Genomic DNA, 16,143 nt, shown 5'->3' on the forward strand with positions numbered 1-16,143 from the left:
TACAATTTCCATGCTACTTAGCATTACAGGCTCATATATCTATCACACCTCAACTTCAGCAGCATCCAAGCTATGTGGTATAAGGTGTATTACTAAAAGAACAGGGAAGGATTTAATTGCTGCCAAGGCCATCAATCCTATCAGGAATACTGATTCCTGAAACTCGATCGCTGCTTTGAAAACTGAACCTGCAGAATTTTCAGCAGAAAGGAGCATTTTAAGAGCAGAAATACTACACTGAGATCTCACTGACATATATAACACCCTGCAGAATAAAACTGATCCAAACAGGTGCTTCTAAATATACTAATAATCTCAAGAAGGACCACAGATAAGCTATTGTATATCTAATAGTTTCTAGAAATACTAACCTTCAGTATCAGCAGGCTGTGAAATAATTTGCCCTATAAGCTTCATGCCATATGTTTTATGCAGGCATCAACACTTACTTTGTGAAAATAAAGCTGTCAAAATGTGAGCTACCACATGCAGTATCATTCCCACAGGCCATACAGTAATTAAACATGGAGGCTGACATTGCACCGTGCTGAATTCTGGTTGTGCATAACAGCTATCAAAAGACTTAGAAAAATCCAGGTTAAGAAAAAACGCCAGCTTGATTCTAGACAACACTTATGTATGGCTGAAGTCCCACTGAAAAACTCTATCATGCACTTAAGTGCTCATTTGAAACACAGCTTAAAGGATGAGGGAATTGTAGCAGTAGCTTTTAGGTCCTACTTTTTAGAGCTCTCATGAGCCATCCTTATCCAGCCAAAACGTCCTAGTGGAAAAGTCATTTTGCTTGTTCAGACCAGAATTATAAGTCTACATTCTCTTTTTCTGTCTCAAAAATTTTAACTTAGGTTTCTACTGTTGACAAACGTAACTGTTAACTAAATGGAGGTTCCTCCTATAAATGACTAATTAGTTACTAGTGGATTCAGACAGATCCTGAATGAAGTTGTAAATTTAGGTAATTTCTCTAGATTTCCGCACAGCTATTATCATGGTTTAGAAGGATTATATGCCTCTCCTGCACAGAAATATTCTCTAAGGTCATTAGTTTTGTTCAACCCAAAGCCAGTGGTTTCTTACATAGGAGTGAGAGCTGATACTCCTTTTTGGCCTGCAGGAAAAATTGACTCTTTCTTTCTGCGCAGCCTGCCCTCCTCCTATCCAGGTACTTCAAAGCATTCAAAATGCCTTGCCCTGTGGATACAGCAGTGAGACCTTAGGGCAGAAAGGGGTGGAAGAAAAAAAGTTTCCTCCCATCATTCTCATATTTGCTTTGGAGCAAGGTAAACCTTGGGGTGATGGATTCTTTCACCCCAGTTTGGAGCTCCCTGTGTTCTCGGTGCTAATCCATTTTGTTTCCCAATTTTCATGCACAGGGAGGGTACACTGAATGGTAATTCCACCACGCAAAGCTTCTCCTAATACCATTCCCTTTACACAGTCTATGAGGCTGAAGTCCTGAGAGCAGGACAAAGGAAAGAATAATTCCAGTGGTGTCATAAGGGGTTACATGATGCCACAGGAGGTTCTTCCCCAAGGTTGGATCTCCTTCTAACTGTGCAGGAGCAATTGGATTTTCCCAGGTCCCCACCATCCTCCCAAGATATCCTAATTTGACCCTGGCAGGTGACATCAGGTTGGCCTCATATTGTTAAAAATGTAAGCGATGTGTGATGAGAACAGAGTTAAAACAAATACTTCTGTTTTTTAAAATGTTCACTGAGTTGTTTCAAGGCAGCTCAGCTCTATCCCTATCTTCCTGCTTTTCAGGAAAGGAAGACAGAACGTCCCTCAGGAAGAGAAATCAATATTCTTGTGACACTTAAACACAAACAACAAAGAAATCCCAGTTCCCTAGTGAGCAGTTGCCAATTTAATTTTGCTATCTTCAGTAAGTCACTCTTTTGAATACTGTCAAGGTACCAACATATTCATTACGGGCTCTCCTTTCTTTTGTCACAACTGCTTCACTCAGCAAATGTACACTTTTAGTTGCCTTGCCTGTGTCGAAGAGGAAAACAACATTCATGAAATCAAGGCCCCACCTAGCAGTTTTAATCTCTAACATTACCACAAGGAGAGAACTAAACAATATTTAAAATTGTGTTATTTTTAAAATGTGTTTGAAAAAATGATCACTTATTTTGCAGCAATAAAAACATTTAAATAAACCACAAGCATGTAATGATATGTATAGATACATGAAGAATATGTTGGCATCCATGTGGGCAGAGACAGGTGAGTCACAGCAAAAAAGCCTGACAAATCAAGTTATAGTCACACTTTATAAATATTCAAACTTATTTAGCATTGCCTTTCAGTAAAGTATAGAAGTCAATCTGTATCGTGCAAGGCACAGATCAAACATACAGAGTTCGTTCCTTCTTTCTTGCAAGTACATGTTCATAAAACTACCCACTATAAGTATGTAAAACCAAATCAAACAAAAAGCCCTGGACAGGCTGATAAAACAATCTGGGGGGAAAGCACAAAGAACCACCACACTGATGCTGGCCAGGGAGCAGAACAGCACTCACAGCAAACGTGCGCCTTCACCACTGCTGGTGGTGCCTCACTGCTAACACTGGTACCGGCACCACACAGACTGGAAGAGGAGTAGTCCCAAAAACTGAGCCTTGATTGTCATTAGGAAGGACTATGAATTATAGAACAACTGTTAGGACCTTGTGCGGGATGGTGAAAAGCCACAGAAGGATGTTCTGTAGCAAGGAGGAGCTGCAGCTCTCTTGAGGAGGCTCCTTTTATTCCTGCACACGTGTGTGAGTTGAGCCCGAGGACACTGAAAAGCAAACACGGCCTGCCTGGCAATTAACCAAAACCCTTTGCATCCAGGTAACCGCAGCAGAAAGGCAGGTTTTGTTACCAAATACAGTCCCCACTGAGAAGCCATGGTGCTTCTCTCCTCAAAGACAAGCAAAGCATATCAAAGCATTCCAGAAGAAAGCAGTAGAAGGTGAAATATTAAATAAAAATACAAAGCAAGCAGGACTCACTGATTCAGTGACAAAGGTGTGTGGCTTATTGGTACCCCCTTGACAGTGAAAGCTCAAGACCTCCTGGCGTAACTGTATTTATGAGAGGTTTCAGGAAGTTTGCTTATACATAATCATGTCTCCTGATAGCAGAGATACCCCTGAAATAATACTTCATTCTATCAGCATGTTCTAATCATCAGCCTTTCCATAAAGCAATGAAAAAAACTCTTTTAATGTACTTTCATCTTTCTTCCAGGCTTTGCCTGCCTTTCCCCAGTTGTCTTCTGTTCCCTTCCTCCTCCCTGAAAAACTCACTCTCTTACCTCTAAATCTTCCCCTTCAGGCTTCACTAATCCTATTTTACTGATTCGCATTCATAAATTCTTTCTCTTTGTCCCCCAATTTTCCTCCTGCTCTGATGCCCTGGTTAATCCTTTCTTTATCCTATACTCTGGTGTCCCAGATGACAAATCCTTAATTTATCTGCTTGGTAAGTTTAATCTTCAGAGGTACCCAGAATTCCTACCTTCAACACCTTTCCCCATCTCATACCTCTACATTCAGATGCTCTCAATTCCTAAGCCCACATCCTTCCCCCACATCAACCTTCTTTACCTTTTCAAAGAGACATTTCATAGTGCCTGGTTTTCTGATCTGAGAGTACTGCAGCTACTGTGAGCAGAGAACAGAGGATATTCTGATGACCCAAAGGGCTGTGGAAAGAAAGCTTGTATAATCATGCTGTTACACACAGCCCCTGACCGCTGCACTGAGGTGGGGCAAAAGCAGCAATAAATAAAACAGGCAGGGAGACAATGGGGTGGGGTATGATTTGAAGAAGCCACAAATTGCTTTCACGGTATAAAAAGGATGTAATGGTCAGTGGCAGCATATGTTATGCAGCTAGCAGATAATAATCAGGGCTATAATTGCTCAAAGATTTCAGAAGAACCACCAGGCAGTAAATTGTGGACGCTCCTGACTTAGTTTTGACATGTAAAATTAAAATAACATTAGCATTACTAGATAAAAAGGGGAATGTTTCACTCACTTTCACTATAGTCTCATATTCCATTTCTACTTCTGTTTTTCCTCTACTTCTTGTTCTTCTATGCTCTTTAAAACAAAACCAAGGATCATTTCAATTTGATGTGATTAACAATTACTCTAAGCTGAAATGACATAATTCTGTGCAATACAGTAAAATAACATCTCTTTAATCTATGCACTTAATGAAAAACAAAAGATTACTTCATGCTTCTGTGTGCCGGCTCATTAATATTTGACTAGGTACATGTTAGTCAGAGAAAGCAGTCTATTTATCACAACCTGTCACTCCATACTAAAGGAGGACAATATTTCAACTGTGTTATGTGAGACATCCAGGTTTAGTTGAAGTTGCAGCGTATGCACATTGCAAGAAGTGTCACTTTTTTTCTGGGACAGGGAAAGAAGAATGTCTCTGAAGGAAAAATGAGCATCAGCCATGCCATCTGAAGTATGTGCTTGAAGAAATACCTCTGGCCATTGCAGCAGGAAGGCCTTAGTCTGCAGTCAGACCTGATCCCATGAACTCAGTGCGGTTTGGGTGGAAAACCTTCAAGGACATCACCAAGTGCTTACGAGAGTGGTGCTGCTCCTTCACCAGAGAGCCTATTCCCGTTGAGTCAGTCTTGCACGAGTGCCTGAGCAGGACAAGGTGTGGGACACACTGCTGTTGGAGCTGTTACTGCTCTTCACTCGCCTTCGTCCTGAGTTGGTGTTTATCTCTGGAGCTGAAACTTCTGTTTGATAGTTCAAAAGAGTGGCAGGATCGTCAGATTGTCCCATCTACCTAGAAGACCCTGACGTGCTGCAGGCAGCTGCATGCTACTCAGAGCTGACTCATTGGGATAGCTGTGATTCATCACACACCACTCGGAGCACCCTGAACTTAAAACTCTCTCTCTTGAAGAGGTCTAAGGTCTGGATCAGAGAAGTACTGAAGGTAATCCAGCAGCAACCAAAAAGACCCAAGTTTTTTAGTTTGTGCAGTTACCAGAAGATGGCTATAAAATTATAGCCAGGAACTGAAAAAATGGCTGACTTTTTGGTTCTTGCTAAGTGCAGTCTTTAAACAATGTTGCCGTGCTATTTTTCAAGTGGCTGCAGTATGTTTCATTCTCTGTTGTGTTAAATTATTGTGTTAACTGTCTTGTTTTGCTCTAAAATTAGTGTTATTTCAGTATTAAGTGATTTACTGCTTCATATGGATAGTAATTGCATGAGTATATTGCTGAATCTGGTTGTTTGTAGAAGTTACATCACAGCTCTTTTATGATACAGTTGGTGCCACTAAAATCTTGACACTTCCCACATCATATACTTTATACTCTATCACGTATTCAAGACAGTATCATATTTACATTGTCCAGGAGCCAGAGCTGTAATGGCATCCAGTGTAATTTGGTGATACTAGGTGAGTGTCAGCCATGGAATAATTGGATGCAAGTTCACTGAGGTAAACTGTATTTTGTCTTAGCTGTCAGGTTTGTTACAAATGAAATTGAAACCTTTAAAAAAAAAAATAGAAACAGACAATAGCACACAATAAAGTTTCTCATTTAATATTTAAAGATTAAATAGCTTAATAACTGAAGCAGTACTTCTAAAATTTGTTACAAAACATTTCCTCTCAAAGCATTTTTTAAACTGGATGTAATTACTGAGTCACTTCCTTGGTAATGGGTGAAGAAGCAGAACAATACATTTGAGCACTGTGTCCTCATTTTACTTTCATGCAGATTCATAAATGCCTTCTAATTGAGTCAAAATAACAGGCAAAAAAATATAATTAGCTAACAAAGTGGCTGGATTTGACTGAAATTCTATGTAAGGGAACTTATGCCACCTTCTTATATTGTGTTGCAACAAATGAATGAAACCATTTTATTTATTTTCTCCTTGAACTCTTTCTCACCTTGGTAGCAGTGGGCTGTAAAGCTACTGCATTAACACTGACACAAATGGTGTTATAAGATACATGTTGGGTATAAGATGGTCAGGAAATGGGTGCCAGTGATTGTGGTAGCTTGCACCTTTTTGACATGCAAAATGAATCTAAAACATTAGCTGAGGAAGCAGAAGGTGACAGTTTGTAGCGGAAAAAATGTAGCAGCAAGAAGGTGAAATGTAAAGTGAAAAAAGAAAGCTACTTTGTTTTGCATAGTTCCTTATCACTTCTCCTGATGCACTTCATTTTTCTGTCCCTTTGATCTATATACTTCACTGGTTTTGTGCTCCCACTGACAGACAAATCAGATAAAGTGCCTTACTTAAAATTGGCAATTTTTACAAAATTACATACATGTTCACAGCACACAAACATTTTGTCACTGTGGATGTTGGCCTAGTTACTTCAATGAGGCTTGTAACTACTGAAGGCAGGCTAAGATTTGACTAGAAATTCCCTTAAAAGTAAACCAGTCTTGGAAAACACTACTAAGCATCCTCCTGCTAAATTCCTTAGTTTGTGCAACATTATTAGTTTTCCTTACTTCTGGCACCATTTTTAGCCAGCCTCCCTGGTAAAGGACACATCTTGGTTTGTGAAAATGTGTGTCTACTTTGCATGCAGGTGACTGCACGCATGTATTGGCTAGTGCTGACACGCCAGGATTTGGGTGTGCAAAGCAGACATACATTTGCCAATATGCAGATTTTACCTACCTGGAGGATGAACATCAGGCTCAAAATAAGTAAACATTGCAAAAAAAGCAACATCCAAAAATAATAACAGAAAAATCTCTACTTTATCAAACTGAGGATTTTCCCTTTGATTAGTTATCAAAACACAGTCCACTGAAAGTAACAGAGATATCTGGATAGCATGAATTCCACAGTGATAGGAAATTATAAGGTTACAAGATACAACTACTTAGCTGTAAGTAGGGTACACACCACTCAACACCTATATTTTTTATAAAGCTTTTAACAATATAGTCTATGCACGTGCACCATTACAATACTCCCGATCCAAATGGCGCTAGTGTAGCAGACATATGTGCATAATATATAATATACATTTACCACAGGGGTGCTCACTAGTTTTGGAGCTCCAGGCATTGTCTTGCAGCATAAGAAAGAGAAAGTCAGAGAGAAACAATAGGGATTAAAACAAACACCGAATTTCAAGCTCTTTTCTATTCTGATGGTTGTGACTGTAGTTGTCATAATTACCTGGTCTTTAAAATCCCCAAGCAACTTCTTGATTCTAGTGTGAGATGTATCTTTCTGTACGTACAGACATTGCATTAAGCAGCTTTTTGTGAAATCTCTAATGCATAGATAATACAACACAGAAAATACATATACTTTTCCAAATCATAACTAATCAGCCAAATATCTATTGCTTTTATAAGTGCTGAGACAACATTTTAGAGAAGACATACATGGGAACTAGACTGTAGAAGAACACGAATGACAGGGGGAAGTGTTAAAACACTATCTGCTATTCAAAGTTGGTGCCTAGCTACTGCTGGTTTCCCAGCAGCTTTCTGGAGACACCAGCCATCAGAAAGTCCAGAAATCAATCCAGTGCAAGTTTAAGCTTTTAAAATATTGAATATCTTCTGGTTTATCTGATGATCCTGAATGTGTCCTCACTTGTGCAAAGGGCTACAAAAAAGTCTGCATTTTATATTTCTGGTTTCTAAGCTGTCATGAAAAGCTGTATTGTGTTCTCATTTATTGTGACATTAGCATAAAGAACTACTGCCACAACTAGCCCAGATTTATATTCTTGCTAACACATAGAAATGTGGCACAGAATCTTGTCATTCACCACAATAAATCATGCTGACCTAACACCTCCAATCAAATGCTGTTAATATGACTATTCTTTACAATTATCTTTAATGAACCTTTAAAAATACAATGAAGAAAGTGTATTGTATCAGGGGAAAAAAAAAGGGGAATACTGCTTATCCACAAGAGCTGCCTCACAGCACATCATTTAGTTCTTTTAATAATTCATACCTCTCTCGGTCATTCAGCAACTTACATGTGTTGCTCTTGGCTCTGCCTTTGGCATACACTTACAGTGTTTTCCAAGACCACAGCAGCACAAAATCACCATGTTAAAGAAAGAAGGAAAGATTTTAAAAAGCAGATTGAGGGGAAACGGAAAAGTTTTAAGCAATGGTGCAACCCAAGTGACTTAAGATTTTTAGAAATGAAACATTCACGCCTAGCTACTTCTCCTTTTTCTGTACTATATTGCTCTTATCAAGGGTTCAGCTAGCTAAAGGATACCTCTTCACTGGTGGCAATTGCGGGGGACATATTTCTGCTGAAACTCTGGCCAGCTGACTAAGAAGCAAGTGCTCACTGGGCATTAAATTGGGGGAAAAAACCAAGCCATCTGGAAAACAATATATACTGTCCATTATTTAATCAATGGACCGAGCAAAAGTTTCTTGGTCTTTATGGAAGAAGCTCTGGCCTAAATTACTAAGCCATGACTCCTTTTCAAAATTTGTTTCCAGCTGTGTTATGTGTTGTAGAGTTCATCTTCAACGTGCCAGACGTGTTTCACATAAGAATGTTCTTTATGTAGGTATCTACAAACAGAAGATCAAATTACAAAACCAAGCAAAAAAGGAAAAGAAAGGAGAGAGGGCACGCTTTCCCATGGGTGTAATCTACAGCAAGGTTGCACAAACAGACACTTAAGACAAAATCTAGCTCATGGCAACACAGAAACAGTACAAAAAACATTTAAAGTAAAAACTTGTATTCATGTTGTGAAATCTTGTTATATTCTCACCTTCCTCGGATCAGAAAAGATCCTCTACACCCCTAGCACAAAGACAATGAACATGTAGGTTTGCTTACTAATTGATCTGAGACTGACTGTGAAGTAGACAGATGAAGCAAGAAATGCAGGAGGAAGAGAATGGTTCTAGCTTTGATCTCAGTGAAACAGTAAAACCATTTCAGATTAATTCTACTGTGTGCCAGTGAAAATCACTGGTTTAACAACAACGTGAGTGAAACCCATCACTATGCAATTTCACCCTTAAGTTACACATACATAATCCAACTGCAGCAAGAATAGTCTTCATAAGCACTCCTATTTCTCACCCTGGGCAAGAAAAGTACATTTCCATTCCTGCTTCCTATTGATTACTTTAGATATAACCATTTTAAAAAATCAACTACTATTATAGAACAGCTCCATAAATGCCAGAAGATTAAGTCAGAATATATACTTTTCAGCTCAAAAAACCGCCAGAACAAAACTCCAAACCTCAATACAAGGTCCAGGCAGAGTATCACTGAAATTCTGTAGGTATGAAACATTTTATCTATTACCTTTACTGTATGTAGAGTAACATTTACTAGCTTGCAAGCTAGACGAAGATCAGGAGAATGGAATTTATTTATCAGAAACATATTTCCATTAATATAATGAACGTTAGATAGAAAAAGTCCAATCTGGGACTCTTTTATCCAGAGCTTGTGTTCCTCTGGTCAAGCAGGAAGAGTTAATGCACTGCAGTAATAAGGCTGACAAGATTCTGTAAATGTCTCAGTGGGTGATTTGAATTGAAAGTCTCAAAGACTTACTCAGTTAGGACATGGGCTTGCTCTGCCGAAGTCAGTCTGAATTTTGCTATTGATATCAGTCAGAACACATTAAAAGTTCACTCCCCACTCCATGGATGCATTTGGCAAATTGCCTTAGTCTGAGAGATAGTCAGGCAACCCTTGTGAATCAACTACTCATCATAAAGAAGTCAAAATCACTTTAAAAATTTTAAGAATGCTAAGGGAGTCAGTATTACTATAGTTAATCCAGAACAGCAGGTTGGCGAGGGATTATTTTAGGGTTCATCAGTAGTTATGAAAATGAAAGAATGCATTCCAATCTGCCAGTTAAAGGGAATGAAAGAATCAGAGAGACTTAAATTACCATTGGGAGCAGGCTAAACAAAGAAAGGAAATATAGAAATATATGGTATTTTTACTAGGCAGAATGATTTTTTATTATTATTCAGTAAGCACTAAAATAACTGAAGTCAAGAGTTCTTTCACTGGCCATGGTTACATGGCCACCAAGAGCTTTAGGAACTACTAACTTCTTTCTTACATGATAATGAATCCTTTTTAGCTGTCCTATAATGGTGCCTTTACTGTAAAGCTGGGTTCTTGTCCGAGTACCAAGGATCCTATACAGAAAACAGGTTTCACAAAACCTGTTATATCGTAGGAGAGTACGAAGCTGTCAAAGACATTATGCAAGAATCTACATTACTGAGGACACTTTTCCTCTCATAAAGACTTAGTCTGTCTAGATCACACATGCAAATATTCCTTTGATACAGATTAAGTATCTCAGTATTTCATGTTAAGCAATGCTGAATTCTCGCTCATCCTTTAAAACTCAAGTGTTACAAAGATGTGTGTATATATATATATATATGTATGTGTATGTGTAAGAACGTAAAAAGGACTGGGAAGGACCTCTGTTCTCTGAGGTGAACCATAAAACTAAGAGAAATCAGCTTAGCTCCACCTTAAAAATAGCCTTCTGTCCGCACAATGCATAATTTTAAAATAAGGTATATAGTACCCAGAACTAGCATCAGCTAACCTAGTTAAGTTATTTATGTAAGAACACAGCCTGCAGCAGTATTCTGCGATGGCTCAGTCTTCCCTCTGTCCTTATAGTAAACAGGTCAAAGAGAGTAAAGCCCAAAAACTTTTCAGTGAAACATACTCATTGCCCCAATTTAGCAAGTATACCACATTATTTGATTGTTTTAAAGTGTAAAATGTTAATACATGGATTTTGTAAGTAAATTCTCTTCAGGGAATGCAAAGGATAAAGGCCTCTGATCTTGATGGTGAGACAGAAATTGCTTTTCCGTAAATGATACTCAAATTTGGAAGACTGCAAATCAAAGAAAATTCTTCTCCTATCCCAAAATGTCATTCTAAATCACACCACTACATATTCAAAGTGATACCAATATCAACTCTGAAATGATGATGAGCAAATGCCAGTGAAATTGAGATAAGCATCAGGCAAATGGATGTCTCATTGATTCAATGCCTCACACAAATGACATAGTTTAGTTGTCTTATCTGACAAAGTGATTTCCTTTGCAACTTTCCGTAAGTCATTTCACTGCTAAGGTCTCAACTCTCCCATCTGCAAAATCGTATGAAATATAAGTTATTAGTTCAAATTTTAATACTATTAGAATCTGAAAGCAATAGCATAGTCTTGTCTTACAGAGCTAGCATGATAGCTTAGGCAATATTCGGTCCTTCTCTGTGTTAAATATAGCAGATTGCACAGCTTTCCCTGCATTAAAAGGAGATTTATTTCCTAAGAATGGTCAAAATCCAAATTCTTTTCCTAATGAAGTGTCAGATAAAATGATCTTTTACACAAACACCACGTCAAGAAAACGTCATCTCCCAAAATTTCATTAAATATTAAATGATTATGAAATAAACAAAAATGTTGTTTTTTGACAAATTGTTATTAGTTCCATTTATTTTGTAAGATGCAATACATATGCCAATTAGTCCTTTGAATGACTACATGGGGCAAGTCCCTTCTGTCCCAATGCTCCATACTCTATGATAAACTCATTTGTTTGCATCTAAGAACAGATTTTCAGCTTCATTCTTTTCTGAAACCAAAGTTAGCCTCAGACAGATAATGTAGCTACTGCTAATAAACTCAAGATGCCTTAATATCAATTTGCTTAATGGAAAATCCTGCTTATTTTGAACTAATTTAGTACAGCAGTACCTGTTTAAGATCAATTCACAGCAGACTACTTCCTATTTATTGTTAATTAAAATCATGGATTTCCTGTTCCAAACAGCATATAACCCTGAAAAATTAGCTACAAACCCAGTGTGTTATTGACTCGGCCGCTGGACTATGTCTAGACTTACTACCTAATTCTGAGGTTCATAAAACCAACTACTCTAAGCAATGACAAAATGGCCAAAGTGAGGTCAGGTGATGAGGGAAAAATAGGAGACACTCGCTGAGATTTGTCTTCTCAACATTATGAAGTGCAGAATGGCTTAACTGTCATTTTCATCTCCAGCCTGAGGAACCAAGAGCACAGTAGGCTGGAACTCTTCCTTGGCACATTAAATTTGAGGACCACCCAGTCTTTCTGTCTCAATTCCAGCCCTTTCCGGCCTTGAAGAGAATAATACTTTAGTTGTGCGCCAAGGGGATATCTGCAGGTGGCATCTGGGTTTGACCTTATCCACCCACACTTTTGTTGTCAGGTCTATACAAAAGTATTTTCAACCAATTGTGCTGGGTAGACACAGACCAATTGTTTCACTCCTGGAACACATTTAAGTTAGGGAAGTACACATGGGAAGCATGGGAACAGATAAGAAAAATGGATATATTGGAGCGGTCCTGAATTAAGGAAGATTTCACCCAGTGCTTTCAGTACATTGCTCCTAAGCATTCATGTTACTGAGATTTGAGCCTCTATCTGAACTGGAGTTACCAGGAGAGCAGTACCCACTGGGCTCCATCATGATACCAAACTTCCAGAGGATAAGAAGGGCAGTGCAATCCCTGCCTCTTTTCACTAAACCTTACAAACTGAAAGAAGATGCAATTACAGGAAGAGTGTGCATTATTTTTGCTTACAAGTGAATCAACTTTTTTTCCTTCTCCAAAAATCTTTGCCTCATTCCCACTGCAAAAGGTTAAAATCTGCTTAGGCTCATCTTAGGGTGATCTAATCAACCACAGCAGCCTGAACTGCATTTCCACCAAGAAATTTGTTTAGAAGTTTGCTATGCCAAAAGTGATGTATAAAGGTAAAAACCCTCTAGGAAGCAACCCTGCAGACTTCAGAACAGGCATGTCTTCAGAGCTTTGGCAAATCAGGTGCCAACAAATGTTTCTTTGTTTGCACCAAGCCCAGCCAAGCCTTGGTGAGACAGAGATACATCTCTTTTAAAGGCTGCTCTAAAGCTTTTATTTTACATGCACAGATAAGCCAGTTGCCTGAGCATTGTATGTGTGGATAATTTTAGAGTTTAAACTCCAACCAGTAAATATTATGACAGATAATATTCACAAATGTCAGTCTAGAAGATTCCTAATTCTCAAAAGCTACAGTGATGCTTATCTCAGAGCAGTAACATTCAGAAGCAATTATAAGAAGGTGCAGACCAAAACTGTACCAATTGTGGGCCAGCAGGCAAAATTTGCAAACCAGAAATAAGTGGAAAAACTCTTTATTCACCAGCCTAAATAGACTGTGATGACTGATGCTAGGCTACTACTATGTTTTAAAATGTTGCATTGAGTCTTACAAGACTTAAAAGGCAAACAAAAAAAATCTCAATGCTTTATAAAGCCAAGCCTGAAAATTTACAACTTCAGAAGAAACTGGATTTTAAAAGTGTCCAACTTTGCTACTAGCATTTTCTCTGACACCCCAAGAATACTTATTCAAACAGCTATCACAGTCTGTCTCTTACTAGTTTCTTAGTTGTTGGATTTTTTTTCAAAACAGTGCTTGGAGATATTAATCACATTGCAAAAAATATAATAGGTAAATAATGTAATAATCATGCTGAATGTATATCCACTAGGTTTAATAAGAAAGAAGTACTTCAAGTTGTCTTTCATAATACAAGTGTTTAATTCTTGCTCAGATATTTATATAATTCATTTGGTTGAAAACTATGTTCAGGAAGCAACTAGGACAGGGCCTGTCTTTTTGTGGGAGGCCCATGCAGAACTACACATTTTAGGGTCTCTGTTCTTCCACTGAGCTATTGCAAAGTCATGAACACTATCATTTCTCGAAGAGATGGAGTCCTACTGTATCTGCAAAAATGTAAGGAAGGTAAAGTACTCTTGTCATATTTCAAATTTACTCAGGCTCCAGTTTTTTTTCAGAAGAAGGGCTTCAATTCAAATTTATGGATAACTTAAATTGGTGTAGCTAAAACAGCTAGTAACCCTAGCAATCCTCCTTTTCTCTCCTGAAGATTGTGCCATTCTTGCAGGCATGGCTGAGCAAATCCTGCATCTGCTTGCTAGTTGGTGTAGCTTAAATTAATTAAGTGCATTAATGTAATCTGCTACCAACTGGAATTTACATTAAGAGGCAGGACCACAAATAAGGAATAACGTTGGGGGTTACTTATCTCACTCAGCCAACTGCAGGGAAGGGTAGGGCAGAAAGCTAAGGTCGGTGTTGGATGCAGCTGACTGCATACAGTTCTCCAAGTGATCAAAGAACTAGAACCTATACATTGCCTGTGAAGTCTGATCAAACAGCAACGTTTTGGTTCCCTTCAACCTCATTTATTCAAGTAGTTCAACATGCCCAGCAAGCCAATAAAACCAGCAATGCTGATACTCTTACAAAAGGGAATTGTGAAGTGACAGAGGGCAATTACCTCCTGCCTGGGGTGTATCTGAGCTCTGCCAGGAGAAGGGCTGCAACTCAGAAGCTGCTTAAATGACAACTTTTCCAGGGCTCTGAGAAGCTGCCTCAGCTGGGGTCAGTTTTGAGGCTGCTCAACAGCACTAACCACTGATGAAATGCAGAAGTTCTAGGAAGTGATATGAATGCAAGCAAATATTTGCAGTAGCACTTATTTTATCTGTGTTTCTTATTAAAAGAATGCAATCAAATTAATATCGTTAAAATGAATATAAACATTAATGCATGTGTTGATATTTAGACGATGAAATGTACTTTTGTTGTTTGGAGGACTAAACAGTTCCTGTTCTTTGAAAGCTTGAAACAGTCCATTTATCTTCATCTTGTTTTCCAACATAATTATTTATTTACAGTATGTCGGGGAGAAACCTGATTTCTAAGGACATTTTCCAATTAACTTTCTTAATTGAAAGAAAAAAGTTAGACTCAATTGGTTTGTAAATAGTATTATCTAAACCCACAAAATTCATAGATTCTGGGAAATGGTTGAGAATACTCCTACACAAGTACAATCAGAATCTTCAATCTCCAGGTGTAACAGATGTTATCTGGCATTCTGAATGTCTGCTCATTTTGAATGTCTGCTCATTTTTACCTGATTTGGAAACAATTTCATTTGCTCCAAAAGTCTCCAACATTATTAGGGAATTATTGTTCCCTTTGGTTGCTGTTAGACAGTGCTATAAGCAAGCGATTACATGGAATTATGCACTTAAAATTACTGGCTTTAATGAGTTTTAAATTCTGCTCTGAATATGAATCTGCAACAAGAGTCTCTGCAGAGATCCAACTTCATGAATTTGTGCTAGAATCCAGTAATGTCCTAGCAAATGTCTGCTGCTGCACTGCTTCAAACATCTGCCATTCAGACTGAGATCTTTAGAAATCAGTGTACAAATTCACAGTTTCAGGAGTTTCACGATTTCATCCTGGGTCCAATGAAATCCTTAATGAAGTTAGTGTAAGTCTTGCAAATTCTATCTCTGAAATTAAAACACTCATGAAAAGAAACCTAGTGATCGCATCACTATGTCTGACTTGGTGATCGATTAGAAACAGACTCATTCAACTGAACAGTTCATAAGTACTGGAAAAAGACTTAAATCCAATAAAGTGAAAAAATATGATTGCAAACCACTTAAAAGGACTAAAATTACTTATTTCCCTAGCGTATTTGTACCAAGTGAATAACCACGCTTTATGGATGCAAGGGTATTTCATATCTAAAAATAACTTATGCTGTATACTGATTGCAAATCTAGATATACCCAAGGCAGCCTGTAGTCACAGATCAATTTATAATACTTATGTAAAATAAAAAAGAAAATTAGCTTAAAGCAAAATCAGACATTATACTTTTCACATACCCATTGTGGATATAGACTATGAGTTATTGCAATCTTTCTCTGAGACACAGTAATTTAGATTAATGTACTTCTTAACAGTTTCAGTAGTAAACCAGACTTTTTCCCGTATGTTGAAAAAGTGATCTTCAGTGGACAATAATAACCTTAGATTATAAGAATGTGAATTATATTTCAATATTTGCTATTTCTCCTTTCATAATGCCAGTTGGCTTTCAGCAAGACAAATTCGCATCCTTAAACACATGCAGGTGAGTCAAC

General features: G+C 38.0%; 1 protein-coding gene across 3 annotated transcripts in view; it reads right to left on the reverse strand.

Moving 5' to 3' along the window:
- The window catches only part of PLCB1 (phospholipase C beta 1), a 412,867-nt gene that overhangs the window by 19,690 nt on the left and 377,034 nt on the right, over nucleotides 1-16,143 (reverse strand). The window contains exon 32 of one of the 3 annotated variants that reach the window (XM_030022431.1): nucleotides 4,066-4,130. The exons of the other annotated variants lie outside the window; for them this stretch is intronic. Within the exon in view, the coding sequence (XP_029878291.1) occupies nucleotides 4,092-4,130 (39 nt within the window). The 3' untranslated portion in view covers nucleotides 4,066-4,091. The remainder of the gene's footprint in view (nucleotides 1-4,065; nucleotides 4,131-16,143) is intronic. 3 annotated transcript variants of the gene reach the window in all.

This window comes from Aquila chrysaetos, chromosome 8, assembly GCF_900496995.4.
Source record: "Aquila chrysaetos chrysaetos chromosome 8, bAquChr1.4, whole genome shotgun sequence".
Taxonomy (NCBI): domain Eukaryota; kingdom Metazoa; phylum Chordata; class Aves; order Accipitriformes; family Accipitridae; genus Aquila; species Aquila chrysaetos.